The sequence below is a fragment of the Pipistrellus kuhlii genome, unplaced genomic scaffold (genome assembly GCF_014108245.1).
Source record: "Pipistrellus kuhlii isolate mPipKuh1 unplaced genomic scaffold, mPipKuh1.p scaffold_m20_p_13, whole genome shotgun sequence".
Classification (NCBI taxonomy): Eukaryota; Metazoa; Chordata; class Mammalia; order Chiroptera; family Vespertilionidae; genus Pipistrellus; species Pipistrellus kuhlii.
In genome coordinates this window covers 14251850-14266455 of record NW_023425438.1, presented here as the reverse complement: position 1 = coordinate 14266455, position 14606 = coordinate 14251850, and the positions used below count along the sequence as shown (strand labels likewise).

The 14606-nt window shown below is 56.9% G+C and overlaps 1 protein-coding gene across 4 annotated transcripts in view; it reads right to left on the bottom strand.

The window, feature by feature from the left end:
- Positions 1-2198: 2198 nt before the first annotated feature.
- The window catches only part of DNMT3A (DNA methyltransferase 3 alpha), a 115074-nt gene continuing 102666 nt past the window's right edge, over positions 2199-14606 (bottom strand). For 3 of the 4 annotated variants that reach the window (XM_045580644.1, XM_036435031.2, XM_036435030.2), the window contains exons 17-23: positions 14015-14160; positions 13209-13299; positions 12891-13039; positions 11899-11984; positions 10102-10171; positions 9068-9186; positions 2199-8393 (exon numbers count right to left, since the gene is read on the bottom strand). In XM_045580644.1, the coding sequence (XP_045436600.1) occupies positions 8252-8393; positions 9068-9186; positions 10102-10171; positions 11899-11984; positions 12891-13039; positions 13209-13299; positions 14015-14160 (803 nt within the window). In that variant the 3' untranslated portion in view covers positions 2199-8251. The remainder of the gene's footprint in view (positions 8394-9067; positions 9187-10101; positions 10172-11898; positions 11985-12890; positions 13040-13208; positions 13300-14014; positions 14161-14606) is intronic. The other variant, XM_036435033.2, reaches the window with a different exon arrangement.

Below are 14606 nucleotides of genomic sequence, written 5' to 3'. Positions count from 1 at the left end.
CGAAACCAAGGTATATGCCCTTGACCAGAATTGAACCTGGGACCTTTCATTCCACAGGCCGAAGCTCTATCCACTGAGCCAAACCTGTCAGGGCTGGGTGTGACTTCTTTGTGGCCCCACCTCCAACATGTGGCCCTTCCTCCCCTCCCTGCAGCCCCTCATCTAACACCCCCCTCCTCCTCCAGGCATTACGCACCAGGTTCGAACCTGCTATGGATGGCTTTGGCACCCAGTAGGCTTTGGCTCCCTCTCCCCTTGATTCCACTCGAGACCCACCGAGTCAACCTTGCTGAACCCAAGGAAGCTGCCCTGGAACCCCCAAGCCTGGGCCTGGTGGTGTGTGTGTCCTCTCTTCCCCACCCGGGCATGCTGGGAGACCCACCTGGCAATCGCCATGGGTCGTGGACCTGGTCACTGCACAACTGCCTGGGCGCCTGCCCAGCCAGACCCTTCCCTTGCACCATCCAACGGCACTCGGTTCAGACAGGAAGTTCCCGGGATGGTGTTTCCGGCCTCAGAAGCTCGCGGGCACCCACGTCTCCCTAACCCTCAGGTAGAGTCTCTGAGGCTCCGCCTGGATGCCTTCCCTCCAGGCTTCCCCAGGCAGGGGAGCACATGTTCCAAGGCCAGGGACCAAGTGGTGATGCTGCCATCTCTTGCTCCTCCCCCCGCCCCCCCCCCCCCAAAAAAAAAGCCTTAAGTCTTGACTTCCCCACGGGGATGAACCCGCATTTCTGAATTGGACCAACCTGAAGACGATGCTTGTTTTTTTTCTGAACGGAGAGTCTCAGCCCTGAAGAGAAATGATCTGCTTTGACCACAGGGAGGAAGCCAGGCAAATGTGTCAGGAGCCAACTACATGGTTCATGTACTTTGCCCCACTACTTGGTCTCATCTCTGGGAATGTGTCTTAAGGTAAAAAAAAAAAAAAAAAAAAAAAATATATATATATATATATATATATATATATATAGAGAGAGAGAGAGAGAGAGAGAGAGAGAGAGAGAGAGAGAGAAACGCTAACACAAAGATATTTATTGCAGCTCTATTTATAGCTAAAATAAAATGCATATATATATATATATATAAACAAGCATCCCACAAGGAAATGCTATGCAGACATTAAAAAAAAAAATTCTACATCAACACTGAAAAATATTAAGGAAAAAGTCGGATGGAAGTTGAATGTACATTTACAGTTTTGTCAAGAAAAATGCCCACGAAAAAAGCCTGTTATTTTTTTTTTCCTCCTCAAAATTCCCCCTTTGAATGTCTTTCAAAGCGGCCAGCAATGGGGTGCAGCCCTAAACCTCCCCCCAATCTAACAGAGTGAAGAAACCTCGAATAACCCTCCTCCGTTTGGGGAAGACACGACGGGCCGACCCCGCTTGGCTCTTAGGGACAGACACACAGCACAGACGCCCGGGGGCTCGGAGGGGAGACGTGGTGGGAAGGGCCCCACGTTGACAAGCATTCTCACTCCTCTCTGGGACGCTGGGGACAGGGAGCTCGTGACTGGCAGGCAGCGTCGTGAGGATGAAGGAGACATGGTGTATGGACTGGCTCTTGAAACCGTAAGTACCCAGGCAGGGAGGGGAACCCAGACTTGGGGTCTTGATCAAGGCCAGCGGTACCCCCAAAGGGCTGTCCAGGGCTCCATGCCCTCGGGGCAGCCCCCTTGGCCAGGGGTGAGAAAGAACCTTCCTGATGCCGGGCGGAATGAGCCCATTTCTGCAGACCTGCGGCCTCATGCACCTCCCCGGATAATCCCCGCCCTCCTGCAGGCCGGGCAGTGTCTGCAGACACCTCTCGGTTCTTCCTTCAGGCCAAATGCCTCAGATTCGGGGTCCCTTGCACAGCCCAGACTGCCCACCGCCGGCTGCTCTCCGCCTGGACACCCTCGTGTGTTGGGAAAACCAAAAGCCCCCTGGCTCCTTTGGCCAAGGCCGGGGCACGGAGCCCCCTCTCTGGTCTGAAAACTGGCAGCCAACGTGTCTCCCTAGAACCTCTCTCTGAGCTTCGAGCCAGCCACGCTGTCCTTTCCCCCACCCCGTTCCCGGTCCCCACTGAAGGCCGGGCAGGTGGTGTTTTGAGAGGACCTGCCCGGCCCGGCCCCAGAGCCGGAGGTTACCCCTCTGGAGGAGGCTGCGAGCAGCCACGTCAGGGGGGAAGGAGGCGCGAGACAAAAGGACATTATTGCGGTGCTTTTTTCCGTTTTTTTTTTTTCTTTTTGCACAAAAACAGTCCATTTATTCAAGTGTTCTCCAGCACAAGTACATTAGAAAGGAGCTTTATTATATTCTTCTGGGCACAAAAAAAAAAAAAAAAAAAAGAGAGAGAGAGAGAGAGAGAGAAAATAGTGATGAAGGCGGAACTGACAGACGTTCTACATCGGCTGTACGCATTGACCTCTTTAATTATTTCATAAACAGCTATGTCACGAGCATCACACACAGATACAAACGGGACCCGGGCGGCCGGGCCGGGGACCGCTCGGGGCCCCTCGCACACGCCCCACCCGACGTCCCAGAACCAGACTGTGAAATGTACATTATTATTGTCAATAAATAGAGAAGCAACCCTAAAAAAAAAATAATACAGTGGTGAAAGGATGCTGGAACCAGGAGGAAAACAATGCAAGGAAAAGAGAGGAACTGAAGAGAAAGGGCAGGCGGGGGCTGGGGAGGGCAGGGGAGGGGAGGGAGGGGAGGAAGTCCTGCATTGAGCTGCGTGGAATGTGGAGTGACAGGGCTCTGCCGACGGGGCCAAAAGCGAAAATCGTCTGTAACAGGGGGAACGTTATTACCAAATCAGCTACGGAGTTTAATTCTTCAGTATGAATACATGATTTCCCACAAATAAGTAAGCACCCGCTACTTCAATGCCTCAGCTAAAACACATGAAATCGCTCATTTAGTTTTCAAGTACAAAGTTAAAATGCCTTTTTAATAATAATATATCAGAGTAAAATAATAGTCTCTTTCAAACTTCACTACAAGAAAACAAAACAAACAGTCATTGTCCAGACAGCAGACTTAATTTAACAATATATATTTTTAATAAAATGTTTTTTTGTTTTGTTTTTTTTTTTAGCACCTTGTTGAGTCACCTCCTCCCTCTGCGTATTCTAAGGAATTTCGGCATTTTCTGTTTTGTTTTGTTTTTTTTGTTGGGGGCGGTGGGTTGATTGTTGGGTTCTCAGGGCTGTGCGACCGAATCAGTCTGTGGAGTGACATGGGACCAAGGTGAGGCTTTGGATCCCTGCTCATCCCTCAGGCTCGGGGCGGGAGGCCGACGGACGGGGTTTGAGAAAGCTGCCCACGCGGGAGGTTTCCAGTTTCAGGAGTCCTCGGGCCTCCGATCACAACCAAAGAGGGGCCTTCCAACCCTGTCCTCGCTGCGAAAGACCTGGTGTGTGTCCTCCCCCAAACTCCACTGCCTGGGGCCAGCCGTGAGCAGGAGGCTGCAGACCCCAGGCCGCCTGAGCTGTCTGCCCTGCTCCCCAGGGACCCGCCTTCCTTCACCGAGATGGAAAGGCTGGAGAGCTTCTGCCAGACAGGGGAGTCCATCCCCGTGTACCCCTCCCCCCCCAGATCCTCCCCCTGGCCCACGGTCCCTGCCTCAGCGGCAGGGCCAGCCCTCCACACGCCCCTTCCCCTCCTGGGCGGGAGGAGGGGCTCCAGGGTCCGAGCGGCCAGACTGGACCACAGATGTCAAGTTCAGACCCAAACGGGGCCCGGCTAGAAACTCCGTTCTCACCAAAACATTGGCCCTGCTGCTCCTGGCAAAGGAACCAGGAGTTCCTCAGGCCTCCGTGCCAGCCAGGCCCCAGGGCCCTCGCCCGCAGCTCCCGGGGGCTCCTGCACGTCCCCCGAAACGACGCCTCTGAGAGATAACGGGGCCACCGCGCCTCTGCACCACCAGGCAGGGGGGTGACGGGAGCTCACCACCACCTCCAGGACCCACTCCGCGTCTCCTTCTCCTGTCACGGCCGGGAGGGCGCCCGGCTCGGTTTTCCAATGTCCTCCCCCAGCCGGCCGGGCCCAACCGACCTTCCTGCTCCTGCCCCAGACCTCCCCGGGGGGGGAGATGGCGCCCCCGGAATGGCCAGCTCAGCGGGAAGCGCAGGGAGGGGGCCAGCCCTCCGTGAGACCGCTCCCATGTCCGACAGTCTTCCCCCTGCTCTGCCTGCCCTGACCGGCACCTCAGCGGCCCACCAGACAGCACACGGGCCTCGCCAACAGCCAACCACGCCCAGGCCTGTCCCCGGAGCCCGGGACCCTGGATGGTCTCCTGCGAACTCTGCTAACGGGATGTCCGACAGCAAGAAGGTTCTGGGGTCTGAACGGGAATCGGGGAGCAACACACCAATGGCACCTGCCAACTGCAAATCCTCACCCACTGCTCCCGCCAGCCGGTTCCGGGGGGGAGGGACAGCACCGGCCAGCCCGAGCCCCCCGGGGCCCCACACTGCCTGCTGGAGACTGGCTTCCTCCTCCGGCCCCGGGCTAGGGCTCTGGGCCCTGGAACGAACAGGGGCAGCCTCTAAGACCGCTGTCACTCTCTAGGGCAAAGACAATGCCACGGGGCACACACTCCAGAATCTTTCCTAGGTCTCCTGCTCCACTGCCTCCACCCTCAGCCTCATGCACAGCAACTGCCACAGCCCCACTCAGCACTCGGCCGGCCCGGCCTGTGGGAGCACAGCCCCCCTTTAGAAGGGGGCCTGGGCCTCCCCACGAGTCCCCCTACGGGTGGAAGTGCAGGAAGAGCGTCCGGGCATGGCCAGTGGGCATGTCCGCAGGGTCCGCTGCACTCACCACGTTCTGCTGTGGGGCTGAGCCCACAGGCTGGCTGGTGACGAACTCGCATCCCTGCGAGGGGCACCTGGCCCGCCCCAGGGCCCCGCTGGGAGGGACAAGCGCTCTTAGGGGTCAGCACAGCGCGCCTCCCTGAGCAAGCTGGCCGGCCGCACCGGTCCTGGGGCTTGCCACGTCCTTGGCTTCCAAGCTTCCTCCCACCCCGCCCCCTCGGGTGCAGCTTGGGCCACTGGGAAAGGCGACCGCCTTCGCAGGAGCCGCGGATCTAGCCCCAGGAGCGCCCGAAAGGCTGCGAGTGTTTGCAGAGGGAGGCCTGACCCGGGGGCTGGGAAGACCTAGCGCTGGCCGGCGGGGGAGGGAGCACCTTGGGCTGCGAGACAGCCCTCCTCCCCCAGCCCTCCCCGGGGCGCTGGTGGCCTCCAGGGGCAGAGAGAGCCGGCTGGAGCGCGAGGGGACATGCAAGCACCCGTCAGGACAGGGACTCCAGAGAGGGGGGGGCAGAGGGAGCCCCTCCTGGCCACTCCAGCCCCCTGGGGGCCCACCCGCGCCACTGGCCACCGCGTCAGAGCTGGCGTCACAGAGCTGGCGGGATGCAACTGGGTATGACCTCCAAAGCCAATCTGACAAGGAAAGGAGTCGATGGGGGTCCAGAAACCACGCACCCCTCCAAGGGGGGAGGGGGGAAGCTGACTCCTGAGCCATGAGCAAGGGATCCAAAGCCTCGGTTTTAATTTTGTCACCAAATTACGGATTTGCTTAATCCAAACGTGAGGTTCACCGTCCCATTTTTTAAAAAATTTTTTATTTATTTTTTTGGAATGGAAGCCCCTTGGCCAAGACGGACCTGGAGTGAATTGCATTTTGGTGAGGGGAGAATAGGTAGGGGGAGTTGAGGGCTGACTTGACTGGTGCCTGGAGTTGCAGGTCAGTATCACAGTTGCTAACAGAAGAGTCTTTTGACATCACCAGGGGGCAAAAGAGAGAGAGAGAGAACGCTACCTGCTAGAGGAGAGCACCTGCTAAAATAAAACCTCCTCCTTTTCCTGCCTTCAGCACCGAGCAACTTCTGGGACTGACAGTCTAGCTGCGATCAGGGCAACAGAGGTAAAGAGCTGCAGGGCCGGCTCCACACAGTCCTGACTCCCGGGGGAGCGGAGGGCGCCCCCTGGCTGTGAGTGCCTCGGACAGCACTGCTCCTGTTCCTGCTCCTGTGTAATGCGTGTGGGACTGACCGGCGCGGGGCTTCCGTCTGCAGCGGGGCCTGGAGCTCAGCGTCCTGAGCCCCCCTGCCTCCCGCCCCACTCCATAATATCTCTTTTACGTGACCCTATCTATTTATATAGCGCCTATCACCGTAGGCCATTTCTTTCTAGGGATGCGAACTCGGGACCATGTGCTTGGCAGCACACCTCCCAGCCCTGCCGGTCCCAGGAGGTGCCATCCCCCCTCCCATTATAAAATATATATCTCTATATGCCACATATCTACACCCCATCTACCCAGGCGGGCATCGGCCCCTGGGCCCTCGCCCCGGAGCCGCCAACACGGGGCCGCTCGCCGCGGTGGCACCCAGTGTCGCCGCTGCCGCCGCCGGCTAAGAGCACAGCCGCCACCAGACCAAAGCACTAGAAAAGAACTACACACCACTCCAGCCACACAAGCGGGAGGGAGACACCGGCCGCCCTCCGGCCCTGACACGCGCACACACACGGCTCCAGAGGAGGGGAAGGAGAAGAGAAGAGGACGCACCGGAACGCCCGCCTGGTGGCCCACCTGGCCCGAGAGGTGGGGGCCAGGGCACCGGGGCCACCCCTCACTCAGAAGCACCCTGCTCCCCGCACCTTGGTTTGAAACCTTAAAGGGGAGGGAGGGGAGGGGGGGGTTGGGTTTTTGTGTTCTTAACGGAAAGAAGAAGGAAAAAAAAACAACACAAAAATCTGGAAAAACAAACAGAATTAGAACCAGAACCATAAGCATAAGGATTAACAGAAGGTGTCGTCAGCCTCCCAGTATAAAACTGCAGCCTTTGGAGATGACCAAAAACATCGCGTTCCAGGGCCGAGGGGCCGCCTGGTGCACAGAGGGCGGATGGTGGGGCCTCATAAAAGAACACACAAGAGGCGACTTTAGACAGGAAAGCACCAGTACGCTTTGTATGTTTTTTTATTCGCTCCAGGTGGGGCTCTGAGCGGTCACTTTCCCGCACTCTGGGCTAGCTCTGATCCCACCGTGAGGAGCCCTCGGATAACGGGAGAAACGTGGAATGAAGACCCTCCACCTCATCCTGCCATCCTGCTGAGAGGAGTCTCCCTTTTTGGAAAAATAAAAATAAAACATCGAAATCAAAAGGTGGTTATTGCGTGATCCCGGATGAATCCCGCTCTCAGCTGTCCACGGTCCTGACCACCTCGTCTCACCCCCTTTTTGGCAGGGACGCGAGGCCCCCCAAACTGTCCTTCGCCCCGTGGCACAGCCAGGGCGAGAGCCACCCTCTCTCCATCCTCGGTTAAAACCCTTTGCACATAAGGCAACATGGAAGCTGATGTTTTTACTCATCTCGCTGTTTGAAAGCACCATTATGAAGTCAGGATGTACAGTAGTTAACAGTACCTTTTATATATAGAGCTCATATCTATCATATATATATAAACTGTAAACAAGAGGTAACAGCGGCTTCTAGAAACTGGTTTTTCTTCAAGGTTTCCTGTGTGGTAGGCACCTGAAATACTGTATAAAAGGGTCTTGTGGTGTCCTCGTCTCCCTGCTGCTAGTTGGGTTCTGCTTTTCAATGACCGGGAATGGTGCTGGCAGGACAGCTCAGTGGCTGGGAGGGGTTTCGGCCTCCTGAGTGTCTCTACTTTCCGTCCCCTGCTTGTGCTCCTATCTGATCAGGCTAGAGACAACAACAAAAAGATATATAGTAAAAAAAAAAAAAAAAAAAAAAAAAAAATCCAATACCAATATATAGATTTCCATAGAATTTCCTCTTTCCCTTCTCTCTTATCTTTCCGCTCAGCAAGGTATCGCTAGTATGTTTTGTTATTATTTTTTTTGCTGCAATAAATCCTCTTGTTTCAGTCACAGCAAGAAACAAAAACCCAAACAGAAAACCCCTCTGAAAAAAAAAGAGTGGAAAACAAAAGATTTGACCGAATAAAGGAGGGGAGGGAGAAGGGGAAGAGGGAACTCGATGTTGTTTTTAAATAGGACTCAAGATTAACATTGAAAAATCAGGAGATGATGTCCAACCCTTGCCACCAGGCCAAGCCCTCGGTGTTTCTGCCTCTGGTTTTTTGTTTTAAATTCCTTTTTCTCTTCTGGGTGCTGATACTTCTCTCCATCCTCATGTTCTTTGTGTTTTGTTGTGTTTTTTTTGTTTTGTTTTGTTTCTGTTTTGTTTGTTTAACTACCTCAGTTTGCCCTCATGTCCCTTACACACAAGCAAAATATTCCTTCAGCGGAGCGAAGAGGTGGCGGATGACCGGCACGCTCCACGACCGGCCCAGCAGTCTCTGCCTCGCCAACCGGCTCATGTTGGAGACGTCGGTATAGTGGACAGGGAAGCCAAACACCCTGGGGAGAAAAGGCAGGGGGCAGGGTGAGCGCGGGCGCAATCTTCGCTCCTCTGTCACCGATTCAAGACTCGGGCGGCCCGCTGCTTTCTGTGGACCTGAAGCTAAGTGAGAGGACTGCAGCCTAGAGATTTACTACACAGTGGAAGCACCTCCAGGACAGGCAGCCCCCGAGATTTTAGATAGACGGTGGGTATCTGAGGTCTGAAAGTAATGACTATGCATCCCAAACACCTTCACCCCCCAAGAGGGAGGAGGGCTCTCGCCTGACTCCACACCCCCAGGAGTTCCCGCTTGCTCGTGGCTTGTGTTAAGTGGTCCGTGTGGCTGGCTAAGTGGCAGTGACAGTGAGAATGAAGAGGTAATCTAGTCCCCCAGTCCAGTTTGTACCAAATCAGGGGGCTCAGGCTGGAAGGCCCCCCTGGTCCTGAGCTGCCCCGAGATCAGATGCTCCTGAGCTGCCGTGTTTCCTGGAGCTCCGCAGGACCCAAGGACCCGCGCACTGACCCCTAGATGCCTCGCTGTGGGACCATCCCCAGGAATTGGCCACGTCAGGAGATGCCTGCGTACCCACTGTTCACGTGGCATCTGTGCAAGACGCCAGCCTGGCCGAGAGACAGGGACCCCTCCCGCAAGGACAGCCCGAGACCCAGCCCCGCGACCCCAGCCCGGTACCTTTCCATTTCAGTGCACCATAAGATGTCCTCTTTCTCATTCATGAAGACGGGGAAATGCTGGTCTTTGCCCTGCTTTATGGAGTTCGACCTCGTGGTAATGGTCCTCACTTTGCTGAACTAGAAGGGGAGGAAAGAGGGACGAGCGCTCACTCGCTGGTCATGCGTCTGCCACGTGCTTGCCAGGGACCGGCCATACGGGCCTCTGCAGACCCCGCCGCCTTGCTCTTCCTCCTACTCTGCAGTCGCCCACCATCCTCAGTCCAATCCTGATGGCTAAGGGACTGAGATACGGCAGCTGGAGCCGCTGTCCTTCCTAAGCCCTCCAAGAAGAGTGGCTTGCAGGCAAAAAGACGCCAAATTACTCCGGCTCAAGATATAACATTGCCGGCCTCTGCTCTCGGGAACCACTCGGGGTGATTATTACAGAGAGAAATGGGGCTTCCACATCACAGGAGAGTCTCTGCTGTGGAAACTCCCGCAATAGGTCCTGGCCCAAAAATGTACGCACCCTTGCAGAACTAGGGACCTTGGCAAAGGCTCCTTCGCGTCTGCCTCCTGTGGGGCACCAAGCAATGCTTAACAAGGGAGGGCAGAAGGCCAGCAATGACTTCAGATCTCTCTCTCTGCCTTCTAGACCTTCCTCTAGATCACATGTGTCAAACACAAGGCCCGCGGGCCAAATCCGTCCCGCCAGGCCTTGCAATGTGGCCCGCACCGCGCTGTCATCACTGCACTCCGCTGCGTTTCCATCACAATGACAGTTTATGACTGTTCAGTAAACCATTCGGCCCGCGATTTAGGCTGGATTTTGGATTTTGGCCCCTTCTCTGATTGAGTTCGACACCCCTACTCTAGATCCTCCCCTCAGGCCAACTACATGAATGACCCCGTATCACCCCTAAATCACACACCCCATGCTAGCCGCACCCAAAGCCCCAGAGGGCAGGCTCACAGCCCTGGTGGCTGCTCTACTGCATTCCGCCCTCTGCCCTTCTTCCCAGTGGCCAGCAGAGGGCTCCGAAGCGGGCTAACCTTGGCTATTCTGCCATGCTCCAGACACTCCTGCAGCTCCAGCTTATCATTCACAGTGGATGCCAACGGCCTAGGAAGCAGAAAGGAGAAGGTGACAACGCGATCCGGGAGATGGGCAGGGACATGCCCGGCAGTGCTGACCCAGCGGCCATCTGGCTCCCACAGGTGAGCAAAAGGGGGGGGTCCTGTCTCCCAGCGTGCTGTAAGCCCTTCAACCGCCTCTCCCCCCAGAAAACACACATACACGGCAGCCACCCACGGACACAAATCCACCAGGTATTAACCCTGAAAAGGTCAATTCAAAAGTGGTCTCCAGCTACAAATAAGCAGGTCACACCTGCCCAGAAAGGCAGAAACCCAAATGTTTTTATTTTTATGTCGGTCATTTTAACTGAGTTTTAAAGGTACCCAACCAAGCAAGTCTGGGGGTGACAGAATGCTGGGCACCTTGGTTATAGTGACAGTTATGACATCTCAATTATGGTGCAAACTGGATGAAATTCACTAAACTGTGCACCTTAAATGTAAATTAAAAAGACAAGCTCTGCACAGTCCCCTGAACACTTCCTGACTTCAACCTTTCAACTGCCTTCAATCATCACCAGATCACGGAACACGGCCGCCAGCACAGGCCTTTCCTGACATTTAGAAATCCTCAAGGAGGGCTTCACTGAGGTCACTATCTCCGTGTAGGAACCACGGGACCCGCATCCAACCGCGTCTCCAGGCTCCTCTCAGTTAACGCGTGCACACATACATGCACACACATGCACACGCTCACACATATGCGCGTTTCTACCTGGTCCCACCTGGTCTCCCTGCTCCTCCTGGAAGCTCCGAGTTCTAGAATTTTGGAGTTGGAAGAAGCAGATGGGAATAATCCCCTAGGATCGAGGTGTGTGGCTTCATGGAAATGCTAGACTGTACAGTCTGTCCATTTTCCCAATGCACACATCCATCTTGGGAAGTTTAGGGGGACACTCAAGAGTTTTCAGATCAGCTGCCTCCCTGGCCTATCTCCTCCTCATCCACAAACCCTTGCAAAAGACAGCAGCCTTGCTGAACAGGGATGGGACCGAGGAAGTTCCTACAACTTCATGCCAATGACAGAGAGGGTGGTTACACAGCTGAGGCCAGATCAAATGATGTTTCCAATTTTCAAATAAGTACTCTCTGGGAGGCTTAAAATCCACACTCAGAACATTCTGGAAAATACTTCCCTCTGTCATAGATGTCCGGAGTGGGTGGGCCTCATGCTGCTTTTCAAGTGCCTTCAACCAGAATTCCTCTCCTCACAGGCCATTTTTGTAGTGCAATTATTGCACAGAAGAAATGAAATTTTCTTCATTCCTGGTTATTAAAACCTATCTAGATGACCTGATGCAGCATCCTTCCAGCAAAAGACCTGAAGCCAACCGAGTGCGGACAAGTGAGGTGGGGCTTCAACCCTGCACGGAGCTGCTTCCAGATTCCCTCCCTGGACATGGTCCTTCCCATCCCCAACCCCTTTCTCCACAACCTGACCTCAGACCAAGGGCCAGCTGACTCTAAAGACATCACCACTGGAGAACCAGCACTCCACTCGGCAGCCCGCTGGTTCTCCCTGTGCAAAAGGGGGTGCACTTTCAAAGGCCCCATTTCCCACCGCTCGGCGTTGGTTTCTCAGGCAAGTACGTTCTCTCCCGACTCCCCTCCCTCCAGAGCAGGCCCGTGCGGGCCCGAGAAGCCCCCTCTCCGGGCTTTCCTGCCTGCAGACACCAACCCGCAGCCGCCCCGGGCCTGGGCGCTCTCACCAACCTGTTCATCCCAGGAAGGTTCCCCCAGAAGTAGCGGGCCCTGTGTGCAGCGGACACTTCTTTGGCATCAATCATCACAGGGTTGGACTGTGAGACAGGAGAGAGTGCACGGTGAGCGAGAGAGGACTAGGACAGTGCCGGGGATGTGTGCGAGCCTGGAAGCTCGAAGGCTTGGCCTTCTCTCTGAGGAGGCCGCACACGGGGCGGCCTGAAGCCAGCAGGAAAGCCAGAATGAGACATAGCCACGTCCCACCGGCTCTTACCGGGACCTCCGAGACCAGCACGCCCAGCAGGACATTCTGTGACGGTGACAGGGTCCTCCGTGTGCACTGCTCACCAGCAGTCCCTCCCTCCCCTCCCGCCTCGGGGGCTAAGGAGCCCCCGATGTGAGAGGAGTGTGACTGAGGGGTTTTAACGTGGCCAATGGGGCTCTGTGAGAGAAAGTTCCAGCAACGGTGCCGGGGTTTGCTGGACACCCTGACTGTGAGCCAACAGACAATTTGCAGTGACAGTTCAGCGTCCCGAGGCCGGGAGCGTGGGCTTGAGCTCCTGGGCCGCCCACCCCCGAGGCTGCCTCCGGGCTGAAGCCCTCTGTGCATGGCTCACACCGGGCTCAGTGCCGGCCGGACCCACGCTATGAAACAGGTCCTGTGTCCTTCCCAGGCGCATAGAGCGTCTGTCACGCTGCTGAGCAGCGAGGCTGAACCATCGATTTTGGCATCTCCTAGGTTTCCCCCCCGTGAAACACCACACAGAACCCACCCCGAGTGGACCCTCCCACCCTCTTTACACTCCGGTCCTTCAAGTCCTAAGCCGTACGCCTCCCCGGAGAGAGACAGACCCGGAGTTCTTTCGGGGCGGGCCTCTCACGATGCTTCCTCCCAAGCTTCCCAAACGGAAGTCCCTTCGCAAAGCACAAGTCCCCTGCCCCCGGCTGCATGATGCAGAGGAGACAGACAAAGCGGCCGCCCAGACCAAGGGTGCCGGCGATACCTCGAGAAATCGTGAGATGTCCCTCTTGTCACTAACGCCCATGGCCACCACATTCTCAAAGAGCCAGAAGAAGGGGCGGTCATCTCCCTCCTTGGGCCGCGCGTCATGCAGGAGGCGGTAGAACTCAAAGAAGAGCCGGCCAGTGCCCTCTGGGAGGCGGGAGAGAAAGCCGTCAGCGGGGCTGGCTGCAGAGACAGCGGCGTGGCTGGGGCGCGGGGTGGGGGAGGGAGGGCAGGGCCGTGGGGAGTGGCCGTCCCAGGGCAGAGATGACCGGGTAGGAAGCCCACGTGCAGAAGCGCCGGCCGGGGAGGCACCCACCGTAGAGGCCCTTGCGGGCGGGGTTGACGATGGAGAGGTCGTTGCACGGGCTGCCCCCGATCACCAGGTCGAACGGGCCCCACTCCTGGATCTGAGCGGACAAAGGGAACGGAATGGGCTGACTGCCCAGAGACGGAGGCAGAGAGGAAGAGGGAGACTGTCTGTGGACTTGACATGGGGAGAGGAGACCCTGCTTTGTACACTCACCGCCTACACACATTCACACACGTGTACCATGCACACGCACACGCACTCTGTGCAGCCCTGGGCCGGTCGCCCAGGCCCTCGGCTCCGTTTCCTCCACAAGGAAGTGAAGGGGCGGAACCGGACCACCCGAGGCCGGCAGGGTGGCCAGTGCTCCCGGCAGGGGAGGCAGCCGCCGGCGAGAAGGCCGAGCGTGGAGGCACCCTGCACTCTGCGTGCCCTTCGGGACTCCCGCGCGCCCACAGCCTCAGGGGCAGACACAGACACCAGAGGGGCAGAGGGGGACTCAGTCAGGACCCCTCGGACACCCTGAGGACCGGAGGCTGGCAAAGCTGCCGCCCGAAGGGTGAGGACTGGCACCTCACCCCCATCCTGAGCGCTCACCTAAAAAGGGAGCCAGAGAGCAGCCTGAGCCCCAAGTTCCCATCTCACTCTGCCCACCAGCCTCGAGACAGGGAGGAAACGGAAGAGGGACAGGGAGAGAGGCTGGGGGAGACATGGAGAGGAAAATAAACGAACGAACAGAACGAAAGGGGGCTGGTGCTGAGTGTGAGATGCAGAGAAGGTGGGACGGGATGGGACCCCAGCACGGACTGACATACATGCTTCTGCGTGACGCTGCGGACGTCCCCGACGTACATGATCTTCCCCTGGTGCCGCACCATGCCCACCGTGATGGAGTCCTCGCACACCTCCGAGGCGATGTAGCGGTCCACCTGGATGCCCAGGTCCTTCAGCACCAGGAGCCCTGCGCCGGCCAGGGAAGAGCTCGGTCACCGGCCGCCTCTGGCAGCAGGGCTGTGCCGGGAGCCCTCTGCCAGCCCTCGGGGCACACGGTCAGCGATGGCCTGAGCCCTGCCCTGCCCAGGAAGCTGCCTGAAATCCCCCGAACCAACTGGACATCCACGGCAAAGACACCAAGGCTGCTTCACGTCTAGCTCGATCTCCTTCAAAGGCAGTCAAGGCCAAGGCCAGGACAGACCACCCGGACAGGAGGCGGCTTCAGGATCCGGGGAGAACAGCAGCCGAGTTGCGGTGGCCTCCTCTTCGCTGCTTCTCCATCTTTCACACACTGGTCCCTCCTTATCGCTCCTTTCCCCAAAACAGCACATCCTGCTTCAACTCCCCCCGTCCTTCAAAACCCAACGTGAGTGCTACCTGCTCTAAAAATGGTTTACCAACGCCCTCCCCTCC